This window comes from Saccopteryx bilineata, chromosome 2, assembly GCF_036850765.1.
Source record: "Saccopteryx bilineata isolate mSacBil1 chromosome 2, mSacBil1_pri_phased_curated, whole genome shotgun sequence".
NCBI lineage: Eukaryota > Metazoa > Chordata > Mammalia > Chiroptera > Emballonuridae > Saccopteryx > Saccopteryx bilineata.
In genome coordinates, this window is record NC_089491.1 from 192,497,061 (window position 1) to 192,515,538 (window position 18,478).

The following is an 18,478-nucleotide window of genomic DNA, read 5'->3' on the forward strand; positions in this document are numbered from 1 at the left end:
CTGTACTACCTTTCCATTTCATAAACCAAAAGTCAGCACAGTACTCAGAGAGCTTTCTGTAATTTCCCATAGCCTCTATAGTCACTCTCATCTGGCCCATACCTTCCCTGGTCTCCTGCTCCCACCTCTGCCCAGGAAGCCCACCCTCAACACAGCACGGTCAGCCTCCTGCTCAAACCTACACATGAGCACCCACTCCACGAAGAGCACACTACAAAGGCCCAGAGACTTCACTGACTCCCCTTCACGCTGTCAGCTGCACAACTCGGCCTCACTATGCTCCACCCACAGAGGTGGTTCCTGCTGTTCCTGGATGTCAGCTTGGAGGCCTCTGCACTACTGCTCCTGCTGCAATGCTCTTCCCCAGCCTTCTGGGCCTCACCAACCTCAAACCTGGGATCAGGAGATGCCTTCTATGGGAAGCCAACACTGACTGAACTACTGAAGTTACAAGCAGTCTTGAGTTTGCAATCCTGATCCCCACCCTGCTCTTCCTCAGACCACAGAACCACAGCACTCAGGGAGCCTAACACAGGACATAATTAACTTACTGACTGCGGCTGCCCTACCAGGGGCTTCAAAGGGGAGTGGTTAGTCTGTTTTGCTCACTAATGTATTCAAAATGCCTACAACAGTGACTAATACATAGGAGGCACTGAGTAACTATTTGTGAAACAGTAATTCTTCAAAAAATGTGAATTAAAAAAGAAAAAAATGTAAATTAATTTTTAATCAATTAAGAAGTATTTCTCTCATGTACCATTCAATTTCACATTAATTCTTTGAACTAAAAAAATAAAGGGGACTATTTTTTAGGTGCTAGCTCTAACTCTGACCTCATCCCTCCATACATAGTCTGTGCTCTCAGATACCAAATGTTTTGCTCGCACAGTAATACCTGCCACTGGCAAAAACTGAAAAAGCACTGAAAATACAATGAAAGCATTCCTGATGGCACTGCCCTGGCAAGAAACCTGGCCAAGAATATCATGTAACAGCACCCTGAAATGAACAGCCTTTGAATTAACATTAACCATGAATCAAACCAAAGCAAAAGCAGTGATTTCCAGACACTTAATCCTAGGCCTATAGCTATTCAAAAAGGAAGAGAAAACTTTTCCAATAGAGCACTGGTATTTTATTTCAAACAAGAGACTAACAACACTAAAGGAATAAATTCCCCAACATTCCCTTGAAAATAGCATACGAGTTCAATATTTTAAAAATTATTATTTTCTACCACACAGACTTAAATGGTATCCATGCATTTTGGCATTCAGATAAAAACAGTAAGGGAACAGTACCCTGCTTGAGTTACTGATTTTGCAACTAACAAAAACCAGTGTTATTTCATTACTGAAATCTCTGCCTACAATCTAAATTTAAATATACTGAAATTTAAAATGCTATTTTCAAAATCACTTTTAGGAGGATATTTAGTTCAGGGTTTATACCTCCTGAACATCATCATTAAGAAGTAATAAAAAGTTGCCATTACTATTAGGAAGATCAAATTAAATCCTTTCATTTGAGACACAAAGTCTTGTAACTTCACTAACAAAACTTTCAAGTTCCACATATTCAGTATAAATATTTCTATTTTATAAGAATAAGACACTAAAATGTAGTTTTAGCTTTATGAACAGTAAGTACTTGTTAATGTTCATCTGGTCTCTAAGAATATCATGTTCTATTTCTTGCATTCAGGGTGCCTGTACCCAAACCAGTACTGCTTTCAGACAGACAAGGGACATGGTCACAGTGCATCAGAGCCTCAAAGTCTCCCTGTATTCAGAGTAACTGTACGCCTGTTCTCCTCAGTACTGGGTACGGCTGTCGATCTCACCCAAGCGGCGTTTCTTAAATATACTGAGTACTTGCCATCCTTGTTTATTTCAAGGCTTCTCCAAGTTTTATCTTCTTTCATGTATCAGATTTACAACGTGCCTACCACTCAAGTCATCTACCCATCAACTCAGAACTTAATAAAACAGTATAAATTACAAGAGCACAGCTATAGAGTTCATATTACCTAATCACAGAATCTGTTCTGTTGTACCCTGGGATGGAAGAAGCCTTTTCTCCTGGAGATCCCAAAATTTGAAGTGTTGTATTAATGTCAACTTCAGATGAGTGCTTAATGGAATAGTCCATTATTTCTGGAGGTATTAGCGGAGTCTCTCCCTGAGTATCATCAGCTAAGAGGTAGCCTTCAGTTTAAAAAAAATTAAAAATGAACACTTAACAAATCTACATTTATCAAATTGTACTATAAATGTTTTGTTTTATCTGACTTATATACATCATATAAATTGATGTAAAAATTATAAATTTAATGTTATTTCAACTTTGATGAGAAGAAACTTTATTTTTTAGATAATTAACTCTGAAAAAACAGGAAAGAACAAAGGACAAATGTTTTATTCAACAATTTTATCATTCATACTGACATGTAGGCTGTTTAATCTACTTTTTAGTAATATATTCTGTAAAGTGAATAGGAAGTCTATCATCTATATCAAAGTCAATATTTGGGGATGCCTTTTCAAAAATTAAGATTATTTTCCCTGATTATTTAAAATACAGAAACACGGACAGTACAGTTACAGAAGACGACTCTAAAAGTCAGACTACCTAGGATTTGTATTCTGGCTCCAAAAATTAAAAGCAGTGTCATCATGGGCTCGTTTCTTGTAAATCCCTAAGTCTCAGCTCCTCCATTGATAAAAGGGGTAATAATAATGACAATGCTAGTAATATGTAATAACAGCACCATTTCAGTGGGCGACAGTAAGCGCCACGTAAGACACTTCGTATGCAACAGGCACTAAATACGTGTCAGCCAATCATTTTTAAAAATGCATCTGTAGCTGTCACACAGCAGCTGTCACCAGATTCCTCCAATACTACGTAGGACTATTATTACTTTTACTACACGAAGCTTCTTTTCAAGGCTGAAACTGTGAGCTGGCAATTACATTTTAAAAAGAAACAACCAACCAACCTGTAACTAAAATGAGCCAGTGAATATCTTCATATAGATCATCAAGCATTTTGTTGTTGATGGTGCTTGAACCAGGTGAAGCAAGCAACTGCTGCTGGTGCCGCTGTAACTGACTGTGGAGCCTTGTTACTCTTTCTTCTAGTAAACTAAAAGAAGAAATAACAACAGCTTCATAAAATGCAATAAGCAAGACCTAGAATAATGTCATTTCCCTGTACTAGGCAACATAAATTAAGATGTTAGCACAAAAACATATACAATATATTTATTATGATACACAGTAGTTCTTATAACACTACAGGAACTGTGGTGTATCATTTATGACAGAGTTAAAAAAGTGCTTTACAGGCCTGACCTGTGGTGGCGCAGTGGATAAAGCGTCAACCTGGAAATGCTGAGGTCGCCGGTTCGAAACCCTGCGCTTGCCTGGTCAAGGCACATATGGGAGTTGATGCTTCCAGCTCCTCCCCCCTGTCTCTCTCTCCTCTCTCTCTGTCTCTCTCTCTCCCTCTCTCTCTCCTCTCTAAAATAAATAAATAAAATTAAAAAAAAAAAAAAAGTGCTTTACAAACAATCACGGTTTACAATAAGCATTTGAAATCTGGTTATTCCAATTTTTTTTTTTTTTACAGAGGCAGAGATAGACAGGGACAGACAGACAGGAACGGAGAGGGATGAGAAGCATCAATCATCAGTTTCTCGTTGCGCGTTGCGACTTCTTAGTTGTTCATTGATTGCTTTCTCACATGTGCCTTGACCGCGGGCCTTCAGCAGATCGAGTAACCCCCTGCTGGAGTCAGCGACCTTGGGTCCAAGCTGGTGAGCTCTTTGCTCAAGCCAGATGAGCTCACGCTCAAGCTGGCGACTTTGGGGTCTCGAACCTGGGTCCTTCCGCATCCCAGTCCGATGCTCTATCCACTGCGCCACCACCTGGTCAGGCTGGTTATTCCAACTTTTATTGTTTTTTTTTTTTTTTTTTTTTTTTTTTTTTTATTTTATTTATTCATTTTAGAGAGGAGAGGGGGGGGAGAGAGAGAGACAGAGAGAGAGATAGGGGGGAGGAGCCGGAAGCATCAACTCCCATATGTGCCTTGACCAGGCAAGCCCAGGGTTTTGAACCGGCGACCTCAGCATTTCCAGGTCGACGCTCCATCCACTGCGCCACCACAGGTCAGGCCCCAACTTTTATTGATATGGGTAGATCGCGTCTCACATCATGTTTCCATAACCTCTCTGCCATCTACGCTATGGTGCCTAGGGCCCACGGCACAAGCCACGGACTACAGCCATGAACGTGTCCCTATCCATTTGCTCCAGGGAGCGAGGAACATGCGGGGAAGGGTGCACAGAGTGCTCCTCAGGGAAGTGTGAGGACCATGTTTGCTCCACGGGTTCTCCGGGCTGTGTGTACCTGGTCAGAAGAGGTATGCAGTGCTCTGAGGCAACTCTGCCTAGCATTCCTACACTGGCCAGTTGATCTGAAAACTGGTCTCGGTCATCTTCCTGAAGCTCACTTATTTCTTCTTCCTCACGAGAGGACACACCATTGGCAGTCTGTTATCAATGAGAGAAATAATGAGTGATGAGCGGCACACCTGCATCCCACATGCTACACATTTCTGTTGCTCTTGGAAACAGCCCCCATACTTCCTGTGAGAAGGGGAGCCGGACAGAGACCCACCAGTGTAGCTTCCTAGGGACCTCTCTGTGTGAAAGCCCCATGGTCACCCAAAGCAGAAAACAGAACAGAAAGAAGTGAAGGGTGTAAAGCCACAGCACACATATGTAAACAGCTAACTACCCACCCACAGCTCACGTTCCACACCAGAGAATTTAACTTGTCACTAAAAAGCTCTGGCACCTTTAAGATTATCCATGGGCTTTGGATATAAGGAGTCATTCATACCACTTGACAATGAGGAAGATACAGGTATGTAACTGAAAACTGAAGAGAGAGGAGGTATACACGCCAGCCACACCCCACAAAACATGGGCATTTAGATGAGGGACCACTTTGGTCCTCTGATGCTCTAAGCAAATCTTCTGAAGAAGCTTAGCACAAATTTCTATCATTACACAAAGTACAAGACGATAAAGTATATAAAATAGAGACTACGATAAAACAGATTTTTAATCACAATCTGGCTTAAAACTTACCAAATTCCTCGTGCCATCTGGAGCAGCCAGGTGGCACTGAATGTAGGAATTGAAAACTTGAACTGCATGCTGGATAAAAAAGCCTTTATGGAAATGTTTATCATCTTGAACCAAAGTCAGCCAGGACTCCAGCAACTTGTCATACGCTTCCATGTAGACCATGTCATCTTTATCAAGCTAAGAGAAAAGAAGTTTCACAAACAATGGCCAGAGAAATAACATGGGCATTATAACACAAGTCTCACATAGCTATACACATCGTTTTATATATCTTTCTTGTAATAATAATCTAGCTGAGTTCATTCTAAAATTAACTAATCAATTCAAATACTGCAGTAAAAATGTCTATACATTTTAAAATCTTTCTAAAGTAATCTAAATAAATCTTGGGCAAACAGTAATTAATGTTTATTTCTTAAGAAGACTAGCTATTTCTGTGGAACATGTATTTTTCAAATAAAAAATTAACATTTCTCTGTAGTCAATAAGAGATCTATCAGAATGAAAAGATACTTACTACATACATTTAAACAATTTTTTTAAATGGAAAATGCCCTGGTCAGAAGGCTCAGTGGATAGAGCATCATCCCACCATGCCAAGATTGCAGGATCAATTCCCAGTCAGGGCACATACAAGAAGCAATCAATGAGTGCACAACTAAATGGAGCAACTAAGTGGAATGAGATGTTTTTACCGTTCCCCCTCTATCCCCCATCCCCCTCATAAAATAATTTTAAAAATCCTTTCTTTAAAAAAACAAATGGAGAATGAAGATTAGTCTAATCAGCATATTTAACAATATGGAGAGAACTTCACAGATGCTCCATAACATTCTATATATTTTTTTAATAAAGGAAGAATAGGGCCTACAGAGAAGAGCCTTCCTACTTAATTGGTAACCTGGACACACAGGTTAATCTGTGTATCTATTTCTTCATCATAAACTTACTAGGTCAGCATTCTATGAAACCCAGAATACTTAGTGTTAAGCACCATGCTCCATGAAAATATAAACAATGTACCACTCGTGCTTTCCAGCTCAGTCCAATGAGAAGAGTGAGATACAAAAAAGTACAGCAAATACATTAAAGGCGTAAGAGATACCAAGAATTTCAGTCAGTATCTACATATGTAGATAACTATTCAGTCTAACTACATATGTACGTATATATTCACTTTTAAAAAGGTTTTGGCAAAACCCACCATTTCTGACTATGTGTTAACAGGTAGTGAACCTAGGAGCACTAAAGGTCTATATAGATCTAGTCTGTAACTTGTGTTTCTAGCTTCTACAAAAAACAGACTGGCCCCATCTACAAATACAGAAGTCAGAAACTTTCATCAGAGAGTACATTCATCAATTTGTCAATAACTCAAAAACAGAAAAGTACTAGAGAATCTATGTCAAGTATTCCAGATTTAGCTGGACCACCAGAACTACCACCCACTCATGACATCTAAGCATCAGATAAACTGCTTACAGTGAATCTCTTCCTTGTGCCTGCAGTTTTTATTAAGCCATAGTCTACAAAGAAAAAGTATGTTAAGGGTATAAAGAGGGACCGATATAAGGTGACAGAAAATAATTTGACTTTAGGTGATGGGTATACAACATAATCAACAGTTCAAATGCTACAGAAAGGTTTACCTGAAACCTATATACTCTTATTGATCAATGTCACCCTATTAAATTTAATTTTCTAAATAAAATTATAAAAATAAAGTAGTATTTTTGGGGTCAAATAAACCTTACAAAACATTCTGAAGTCATTTTGTGGGAAAAAAAATTATGTAAGACTGAAGAGAATGTTAAAAGAACTTCATTAGATGATTTTAATAAGAGTTTAAACATAGCAAATCCCATTTTTATTCCCTATTTCCTTGGCCTTGAAGGCACACACAGTTAAGTCATCCCTTAACGCTGCCAGTAGGTTCTGCAGCTTTATGTGAAACCATGGACAACAAAACCCATTTCACCACAGGTTAACTGATACAAAACGTTATCTGAGAACTGCTGTGTACCAGAAATGGACAACATTCTTTGAATGTAACTGGAACACATTGTCTTGTAAATAGTCCATTCCTGTTAGTTCTGCTGCATATGTTTTACAAAGTTGCTGCAAACTCTGAATGAGCAAGCAGACAATAGGTTAGGTTCCTTCTATTTTTCATCAGGTATAGGTGAACAGATCAATACAGCACTTGTTTTAAGTGTGTTTGTTTACAGACACCTTATTTTATATACATTGTTGATTCGTACATATTCATTAGAATTTATAAATACCAATAAAAAAGATCAATTCAACTAAGTTTTCATTTCTACATCATTTATTTCCTTCTACCACCTTTGTACATACTGCTTGCAACATTAATCCAATTACAAACCACAAGTAATTTTGTTGTATGAATATAAAAAATATTAATAAATAATTGAAAACAAATCGATGTGTCTCCCTCTCTAAAAGAGAATAAAATATATATAAATAAATTATTTTAGAAAAAAGTGATGGTCCAAACTCTTGTCACAAAATAATGGGTGCAGTTTCCCTGTGCAATGAGAATGCCGTATCTTTTTGGCTTTGGACATACATTGTTCAAGAATCGTTTCTGTGAATTTATCTAGGATACAGTCAGCTAGCTACATCTCAGCCTCAGATTTCAGTTATACTATCAACTTGACCATCGCTAGAGTCTGGAGTACTGCTGTCTCTTTACAGTCTTCTTCTGATCTGTTTCCTCACTGTGAAATGTCTTCTTCTGGCAAGTTTCTCCTCTTATTACTATGAGCAGAAAACAAAAACTTCTGAATCCCATACGGTAGTCAATAAAACTTTTAAAAAAAGATTTAAAAGACTGTATCTCTAGACTTCTTTAATAAACTTCCTGAAAGTATACCATACTTTGGAAAATGCAATTCAAAAGCTGGAAAATAACGGGTAGTAGCTATTTATTTCATTTATAGCGACTGAGTTCACTATTATATCATAGTTGTAGGTGATTTCATCATTCCTCTACTTTCTTATTTTACACATTTTAAAACATTATTATAGCTGGGAATTGATTAGTAATAGTTAAATACTTCCCAAGGTCATAAGATAGCAAAATGTTTCAAGATACAGGAGAAATCAGATCACTAAAATCCACAGACTTACAAGAGTCTGACATATTCACAGGCAAAATGCAAAATGATTAATACTCTTTTTGTCCTAAGGGCTCCAAGAAAGAACACTCTTGAAAAAAAAAATCAATGTTAAAATAGAACTGCTCAAAAAAGAAACAAAAAGCAAGCCCCAGTAGTCCACTGAGGATTAAACAATGCTGTTAAAAATCTGTTCAAGCATTGTCTGCAGTCATGGATTTAGGATTCCATTCACCGACTCCTATTTGAAGCTCTTCAAGAGATTTTTTTTTTCAATTTTATATTTACTTAAATTAGGAAAAATTCCTAAGAAGAGGTGAGCATCCTCTTTTGGCACCAGATTCTCTTAAGAAAATGTATCTCCCATCCTACTTTAAATCTAAAAAGTCAAATTTATTATACACAGCTCTGGCTGGGTAGCTCAGCTGGTTAGAGTATTGTCCCATTACACTAAGGTTATAGGTTCAATTCCCAGTCAGGGTACATACAGGAATCAACTAATGAATGCATAGATAAGTATAACAATAAATCAATGTTTCTCTCTCTCCTATCAATGAAAAAATTTTTATACACAGATAAACTTATAGTTTATATAACAAGATTGCTCTTTTGCTCTAGCCTTGACTTTCTACTCTTGTTTAATTCTGATTGTCCTCTGCAAGTTTTATTTATTTATAAAATATTTTTGAATTTATTTATTTTTATTATTATTTTCTTTTCACAGAGATAGAGAAAGAGAGACAGATGGGAAAGGAGAAAGATGAGAAGCATCAATCAGTTTTTTTGTTGCGACACCTTAGTTCTTCATTGATTGAAGAACTAAGAATATGTGCCTTGACTGTGGGCCTTCAGCAGACCGAGCAACCCCTTGCTGGAGCCAGAGACCTTGGGTCCAAGCTGGTGAGCTTTGCTCAAACCAGATGAGCCTGTGCTCAAGCTGGCGACCTCGGGGTCTCGAACCTGGGTCCTATGCATCCCAATCCAACGCTCTATCCACTGCGCCACCGCCTGGTCAGGCGTCCTCTGCAAGTTTTAAACAATTATTTCATTTTAAATGTTCTTTTTATAAGCCAACAGAAATCTTTTATGAAACAAAGGTTATGAAAAAAAATAATCCCTAAAATTTCAACTGCTATGCTCATTAACATCTGCCTTTCTCTCTATGACAACCCACTCTTATAAAGCCTGCCTGAGTCATGAACAGCAGCTGTGAAGAGTGGCCTTCAGTGGAGCAAGACACCAGTTGAAGGGTTAATTAAAAATGATACTGACTTAAGAATGTCTGCCTATAAGAATATTTGCTGTAGTATTACTTAAAACAGTGCAAATAAATTTACTGAGCCATTCCTCTAATCTTTTATATTAAAACCCATGGTTTCTAACACTAGTCGATGACATAAGAAAATGCTTATGCCCTGGCCAGATAGCTCGGTTGGTTAGAATGTTGTCCCCATTCAAAGGTTGAAGGTTTGGTTCCAGTCAGGGTTCATACAGAAACAGATAGACATTTCTTTCTTTCTCTCTCCCCATTCCCCTTCCTCTCTAAAATCAATCAATAATTATTTTTTTAAAAATAATATGCTCATAAAATATAAAATGATTGTTTTTCTTTAAATTTAGTTGGCATGCCTTAAAATACAGAAAAAATATACATCACAACATTACTATAACAGTTCAGAAGATAAAACTGTAAGTGATTTGGTTTACTTCTAATTTTTTGCTTTTTTCAAAAATATTTTGATGTCAGAGAAATGGCAGCATGAGAGATAGTTCTGATCTCTTCCCTTAAAATTTCAACAAATTGGATATCTATAAGGCAGCAAAGGAACCCCAGCTGGGCTCCCAGCTGGCAGAAATGATCTGTGCAAGGAATGGGCTGAAGGTGGGATGGGTTGAAAAGGAGGACAGAAGATAAAACACATCTGCAGTCATCTCTCGAGAGGAGAGCAGAGGACTGAATTCTTCTCCCTCCCTGCTGGACTCAGGGAGAGAGTTTTATACTGAGCCTGGAGAGTTGGAGAGACTAGAGGGCAGGGGGGAAAAAGCTGAACAAAGGAGAGCACAATCAGAGGCAGGGTTACCCAGGACTGCCTACGTTGCTTGGCTTTCAATCAACCTATGCAGGCAGCACTCAGCTTACAATGCTCGCTCCATAGGCCAGTGTGGAGCCCAAAGTGCCTGGCTCTTGTGGCGGGGTGCAAGCCCCATCTGTGGGTGCTGGGAAGTGCCAGGCTTTCCTGGCAAGGCACAAACTCCGTAAGTGGGTGCTTAACCCACAAAGATCAGCCCACTGGGGAGCACTGCTCACTTGCCATACCTGGCATTGGCACTGTGCCAGCTGTCCACACTCCATGCAGTGGTCAGTGAAAACAAAAGCAAGCACTCCCCCAGCCTCCCAGAACCCACCTCCCTCCCCCAAACAGTAAAAAGAAGGGTGGTGGTGGGCCAGCTGACTCTCTGGTGACACTCTACCCCTGAGAACTGGAAGTACTCCACATATGATCCCCCTGGTCTGCTGAGACGTGGGGAAGAAGGACCATGGGAAACCTGCAAGTGCCAGTGCTAAAGCCAGAAAACTGCAAAGCAACCCCCACCAACACTTCAGCCTTGCCTCATCACTAGGACAGCAGAGGTCTGCCCAAGAATTTCACAAAGCCAGAACTTGTAGTATAGCAACAGCTACTGAAAAAAATTGCTTCTTGTTAAGGTTAACAATACCATTCTCAAATGTCATTAAGAAAGAAATGGAAATACAAGACAGAAACATAGTTCAGACAGATAATGAAAAACCCCCAAGAAAAAAATCTCAATTACATGAAAACCTTGGAGTTTAATGACAGAGAATTTAAAATTGAAGTTCTAAAAAAACTGAATGAGTTGTGAGAAAATAGTGATAAGCAAATTAATGAGCTCAAAAACCAAATTAATGAACAGAAAGAGTACTTCACCAAGAAGATAAAACCCTTAAAAAAGAACCAAAAAGAGATGAAGAACTCAATACATGAACTGAAAAATGAGGTAACATATTTAGCTAATAGAACAGGCTAGACAGAAGAGAGAATCAGTGACATCGAAGACAGGCAACTAGAGATGCTACAGAAAGAAAAGAGGTACTCATGAATTTTTTTTCAGAGACAGAGTCATAGAGAGGGATAGATAGGGACAGACGGGAACAGAGAGAGATAAGAAGCATCAATCATTAGTTTTTCGTTGTGACACCTTAGTTGTTCATTGATTGCTTTCTCATATGTGCCTTGACTGCAGGCCTTCAGCAGACCGAGTAACCCCTTGCTTGAGCCAGCGACCTTGGGTCCAAGCTGGTGAGCTTTTGCTCAAACCAGATGAACCCGCGCTCAAGCTGGTGACCTCGGGGTTTCAAACCTGGGTCTTCCGCATCCCAGTCCGACGCTCTATCCACTGCACCACCTCTTGGTCAGGCGGGACTCATGAATTTTTTAAAAAATGAGTGCTCTACAAGAATCACCTGACTCCATGAGAAAGAGCAATATAAGAATAATAGATATATCAGAACAAGAGAGGGAAAAGATAATAAAAAACTGATTTAAAAAAATAATTGAGAACTTCCCAAGCATGTGGAAAGAGAGCTTCGAATCCAAGAAGCAAACAGAACAACAAGTTACCTCAACCTATACAGACCTACTCCAGGCACGTCATAATGAAACTGTCACAAATCAATGACAATGTAAGAATCCTCAAGGCACCAAGGGAAAAAAAGAATATAACATATGAAGGAAAGCCCTTTATCATCACCTTTCTCAGAAGAAACCCTACAATCCAGAAGAGAGTGGACCTTTCAAACACTCAAAGTACTAAAAGAGAGGAATTATCAGCCAAGAATACTATATCCATCAAAGCTATCCTTCAAATATGAAAAAGAAATAAAAACTTTTACAAATATACAGAAGTTGACAGAATTTATCACCAGAAAACCCCCACTGCAGAAAATACTAAAGGGGGTTTATTGGACCAGATACAAAGAGCAAAACAAAACAAAACCACATAAAAGCAACAAGATCAGAATAAAAACAAGGATAATCTGCGACAACAATAACATGAAAGGGGAGAGGATCAAAATCTGAAATACCAAAGGAGGATGGAGCGCAGAAGCACTCACATGATAATGGACTCTTGTAAATATGACAAATTTTCTTTTAATTACCTAAAGGTAACCACCCAAAAAAATGCCACTACTAAAACATGTAGATTAAAAAAAAGAAGAGCCTGACTTGTGGTGGCGCAGTGGATAAAGCATCAACCTGGAATGCTGAGGTCACTGGTTCAAAACCCTGGGCTTGCCTGGTCAAGGCACATATGGGAGTTGAAGCTTTCTGCTCCTCCCCCCCTTCTCTCTCTCTCTCTCTCTCTCTCTCCCCCCTCTAAAAAAATGAATAAATAAAGAAAAAAAAAAAAAAAGAAGAAATAGAGGGAAAAGGTATGGAATACTACCAAACAAAAACAACTGACAGAAAAACAAAAGAGAACAACCAAACGAGAAACAGACCTATCTGAAAAAAATACATAAAATGGCTACAGGATATCCTCAAGTATCAATAATTATCCTAAAAGTAAATGGACTGAACTCACCAATAATGAAGCACAGAGTAGCAGATTGGATCATAAAGCAAAACCCAACCATATGCTGCCTTCAAGAGACACAACTAAGCTGCAAAGACAAAAGTAGACTCAAAGTGAAAGGTTGGAAAACAATTCTCCAAGCAAATAATAATCAAAGAAAAGCAGGTGTAGCCATGCTCATATCTGACAATGCTGACTTTGAGACAATAAAGGTAATGAGAGACAAAGATGGTCATTTCATAATGATAAAGGGGACACTGTATCAAGAAGACATTTTTTTTTGACAAAGACAGAGTGAGGGACAGACAGAAAGGAAGGAAGAGAGATGAGAAGCATTAATTCTTCGTTGCAGCTCTTAGTTGTTCACTGATTATGTTCTCAGATATATCTTGTCTGGGGGACTACAGCAGAGCAAGTGACCCCTTGCCCAAGCCAGTGACCTTGGGCTCAAGCCAGCAACCTCGGGCTTCAAGCAAGCAACTTTTGGGCTCAAACCAGCAACCATGGGGTCATGTCTACGATCCCACACTCAAGCCAGCGACCCCAGGCTCAAGCAGAATGAGCCCACGCTCAAGCCAGTGACCTTGGGGTTTTGAATGTAGGTCCTCGGCGTCCCAGTCCGACGCTTTATCCACTGTGCACCACTGCCTGGTCAGGCTGCACATAACACTTCTTAATATATGTGCACCAAACCAGGGAACACCAAAATATATAAGACATCAACTAACTGATCTAAAAATAGAAGAAGAAAAAAACATATTTATACTTGGAGATCTCAATACACCACTGACGGCCCTAGATTGATCATCCAAACAGAAAATCAATAAAGAAATCCTAAACGACACACTAGACCAAATGGATGTAGTAGACTTTTACAGGGTACTTCATCCCAGGACTTTAGACTATACATTTTTCTCCAGTGTATATGGAACATCCTCAAGAATAGACCATATGCTGGGTCACAAAACTAATTGTCAACAAGCTCAAGAAGACTGAGATTATACCAAGCATATTCTCTGACCATAAAGCTTTAAAGTTAGAATTCAACTACAAAAAAGAAGAAACCCATAAAAATGTGGATATTAAACAACATACTTCGAAAAAATGGGTCAAAGAAGAAATAAAAGCAGAGATCAAAATACAGACTAATGAAAATGACAATACAACATATCAAAAATTCTGGGATGCAGCAAAAGCAGTAATAACAAGGAAGTTTGTATCATTATAAGCTTACATTAAGAAATAAGAGCCCTGGCCGGTTGGCTCAGCGGTAGAGCTGCTAGCCTAGCAGCTAGCTAGGAGGCCTAGCGTGCGGAGGACCCGGGTTCGATTCCCGGCCAGGGCACATAGGAGAAGCGCCCATTTGCTTCTCCACCCCTCCGCCGCGCTTTCCTCTCTGTCTCTCTCTTCCCCTCCCGCAGCCAAGGCTCCACTGGAGCCAAGATGGCCCGGGCGCTGGGCATGGCTCTGTGGCCTCTGCCTCGGCGCTAGAGTGGCTCTGGTTGCAATATGGCGACGCCCAGGATGGGCAGAGCATCGCCCCCTGGGGGGCAGAGGACCGCCCCTGGTGGGCGTGCCGGGTGGATCCCGGTCGGGCACATGCGGGAGTCTGTCTGACTGTCTCTCCCTGTTTCCAGCTTCAGAAAAATGAAAAAAAAAAAAAAAAAAGAAAGAAAAAAAAAAAAATAAGAAAGAGCCTGATCAGGCAGTGGCGCAGTGGACAGTGTCAGACTGGGACACAGAGGACCCAGGTTCAATACCCTGAGGTTGCCGGCTTGAGTGCAGGGTCATCCGGCTTGAGCGTGGGCTCACCAGCTTGAGCGTGGGATCATGGACATGACCCCCATAGTCGCTGGCTTAAGCCCAAGGTCGCTGGCTTGAGCAAGGGGTCACTTGCTCTGCTGTAGCTACTCGGTCAAGCTACAAATGAGAAAGCAATTAACGAACAACTAAATAGTCAAAATTAGAGCAGAAATAAATTAAATAGAAAAAGAAAAACTATAGAAAAATTAATACAACAAAAAGCTGGTTCTTTGAAAAGATCAATAAAATTGATAAATCCCTGGCTAGACTCACTAAGAAATAAAGAGGAAGGACTTGTATACACAAAATACAAAATAAAAGAGCAGAAATTACCACAGATATCATAGATATACAAAGGATCATAGTAGAATATTATGAAAGATTATATGCCACCAAATTCAACAACCTAGAGGAAACGGATAAATTCCTAGAACTATACAATCTTCCTAGACTAAGTCATGAAGAAATGGAAAGTCTAAATAGACCCTATAAGCAAGGAGGAAATAGAAACAACTATCAAAACCCTCACCTAAAATAAAAGTCTGGGCCAGACAGCTACACTAGTGAATTCTACCAAACATTCACAGAAGAGTAGGTTTCTATCCTTCTCAAAGTCTTCTGAAAAACAGAAGAAGCAATATTCCCTAACACATTTTATGAGGCCAACATAACCTTCATACCAAAACCTGGCAAGGACATTACAATAAAAGAAAACTACAGATCAATATCCCTAATGAATACAGATGCAAAAATCCTAAACAAAATACTAGCAAGTCAAATACAACAACACATTAAAAAATAATACACCACGATCAACTGGGATTCATTCCAGTAGCACAAGGATGGTTCAACATACATAAATAAAATAGATTAATGTTATATACCATATCAACAAACTAAAGAACAAAAATCATATGATCCTCTCAATAGATGCAGAAAAAGCATTTGATAAGATACAACATCCCTTTATGTTTAAACACTCAATAAAATGGGTATAGAAGGAAAATATCTCAACATAATAAAGGCCATATATGACAAACCATCAGCTAATATACTAAATGGTGAAAAAAATGAAAGCTTTTCCTCTAAAATCAGGGATACAACAAGGCTTCCTACTCTCTCCATTCCTATTCAACATAGTGCTGAAAGTTCTAGCCAGAGCAATCAAACAAAAGAAAGAATAAAAGGCATTCAGATAGGAAAAGAAGAAGTATAGGTTTTACTTTTTGCAGATAACACAATCTTGTATATAAAAACTCCAAAGAGCCTGACCAGGAGGTGGCGCAGTGGATAGAGCGTCGGACTGGGATGCGGAAGGACCCAGGTTCGAGACCCCGAGGTCACCAGCTTGAGTGCAGACTCATCTAGTTTGAGCAAAGCTCACCAGCTTGGACCCAAGGTCGCTGGCTCAAGCAAGGAGTTCCTCGGTCTGCTGAAGGCCCACGGTCAAGGCACATATCAGAAAGCAATCAATGAACAACTAAGGTGTTGCAACGCGCAATGAAAAAAAACTAATGATTGATGCTTCTCATCTCTCTCCATTCCTGTCTGTCTGTCCCTGTCTATCCCTCTCTCTGACTCACTCTCTGTCTCTGAAAAAAAAACAAAAAAAAACCCCAAAGACTCCACAGAAAGACTAACTGAAACAAAAAAATCAATACAGTAAGGTCACAGGATACTAAATAAATATTCAGAAAGCTATTGCTTTCATATGTGAACTTTCATATGCTTTCATAATGAAACTTCAGAAAATGAACTAAAAAAAAGAACCCCTTTTACAGTTGCAACAACAACAATAAAAATACCTGGTGATAAACTTAACAAAGAATGTAAAGGATCAATATACTGGAAACTACAAAACATTATTAGAGGAAATTGAAAAAAACACAATGAAATGAAAAAATATTTGATGTTCATGGATTGGAAGATATAGTTAAAATGGCCATATTACCCAAGCAATAAACAAATTTAATATAATTCCCATCAAAATTCCAATATCATTTTTTTTAGATTTTATTTATTCATTTTTTTATTAGAGAGAGAGAGAGAACAGGGAGAGGAGCTGGAAGCTTCAACTCCCATATGTGCCTTGACCAGGCAAGCCCAGGGTTTTGAACCAGCGACCTCGGCATTCAAGGTCGACGTTTTATCCACTGCGCCACCACAGGTCAGGCTATCATTTTTTAAAGAAATAGAACAAAACATCACCAGATTTGTATAGAATCATAAAATACCTTGAATAGCCAAAGCACTCCTGAGAAAAAAGAACAAAACTGGAAATATTACAATACTTGACTTTAAATTATACTACAAAGCCATGATATTGGCAGAAAAATAGATACACAGACCAATGGATCAGAACTGAGAACCCTGAAATAAAACCACATATAATATATATGGTCAAATCACCTTCAACAGAGGAGCCAATAACACACAATGAAAGCCTCTTCAATAAATGGTGCTGGATAACTGGAAAGTCACATGCAAAAGAATGAAACTTGACTGGAGTTTGTCCCCCTACATAAAACCGGTGGTTCAGTGGTAGAGCGTCGGCCTGGCGTGCGGGAGTCCCAGGTTCGATCCCCGGCCAGGGCACACAGGAGAAGCGCCCATCTGCTTCTCCACCCCTCCCCCTCTCCTTCCTCTCTCTCTTCCCCTCCCGCAGCCAAGGCGCCATTGGAGCAAAGATGGCCCGGGCGCTGAGGATGGCTCTGTGGCCTCTGCCTCAGGCGCTAGAATGGCTCTGGTTTTAACAGAGCGACACCCTAGATGGGCAGAGCATCGCCCCCTGGTGGGCATGCCGGGTGGATCTCAGTCAGGCACATGCGGGAGTCTGACTGTCTACCCGTTTCCAACTTCAGAAAAATACCAAAAAAAAGTCAATTCAAAATGGATCAAAGACCTAAACATAAGATCTGAAACAATAAATTACACAGAAGTAAACATCGGCACTAAACTCATGGACGTTGGCTGTAGAGAACAATTTATGAATTTAACCCCAAAGGCAAGGGAAGTAGAGGCAAAAATAAATGAATGGGACTCTATCAAACTAAAAAGCTCTGCACAGCAAAAGAAACTGACAACAAAACAAATAGCCAACCAAATGGGAGATGATATTTGCAAACAACAGCTCCAATAAGGGGTTAATATCCAAAATATACAAAGAACTCACAAAGCTCAGTAACAAGCAAGCAACCCAATCAAAAAATGGGTAATGGACATGAAGCGACATTTCTCCCAAGACATACAAATGGCCAACAGATATATGAAAAAAATGCTCTTCTTCACTAGCTATTAGAAAAATGCAAATCAAAACTACAAGGAGATACCACCTCACACCTGTTAGATTGGCTATTATCAACAAGACAGGTAATAACAAGTGTTGGAGAGGCTGTGGAGAAAAAGGAACCCTCATTCACTACTGTTGGTGGGAATGTAAATTACTACAACCATTATGGAAGAAAGTATGGTGGTTCCTCAAAAAATTAAGAATAGAACTACCTTATGACCCAGCAATCCATCTACTGGGTATCTACCCCCAAAACTCGAAAATGTTGGTACATAAAAACATATGCAGCACCACGTTCACTGCACCATTATTCACAGTGGCCAGGACATGGAAACAACCAAAGTGCCCATCGATAGAGGATTGGATAAAGATGTGGTACAGCTAGTGCTCGACTTATGACCACGATTGGTTCCGACAGACTGGTCATAACACGAGTTGGTCGTAAGTTGAGTAGGCTATATGTACAGTACTGTGAAATGACGTTATAAA

General features: G+C 39.4%; 1 protein-coding gene across 1 annotated transcript in view; it reads right to left on the minus strand.

The window, feature by feature from the left end:
• The window catches only part of XPO4 (exportin 4), a 126,619-nt gene that overhangs the window by 22,409 nt on the left and 85,732 nt on the right, over positions 1–18,478 (minus strand). Inside the window, exons 11-14 of the mRNA XM_066259007.1 lie at positions 5,162–5,338; positions 4,416–4,558; positions 3,005–3,150; positions 2,033–2,210 (exon numbers count right to left, since the gene is read on the minus strand). Coding sequence (XP_066115104.1) covers positions 2,033–2,210; positions 3,005–3,150; positions 4,416–4,558; positions 5,162–5,338 — 644 coding nt within the window. The remainder of the gene's footprint in view (positions 1–2,032; positions 2,211–3,004; positions 3,151–4,415; positions 4,559–5,161; positions 5,339–18,478) is intronic.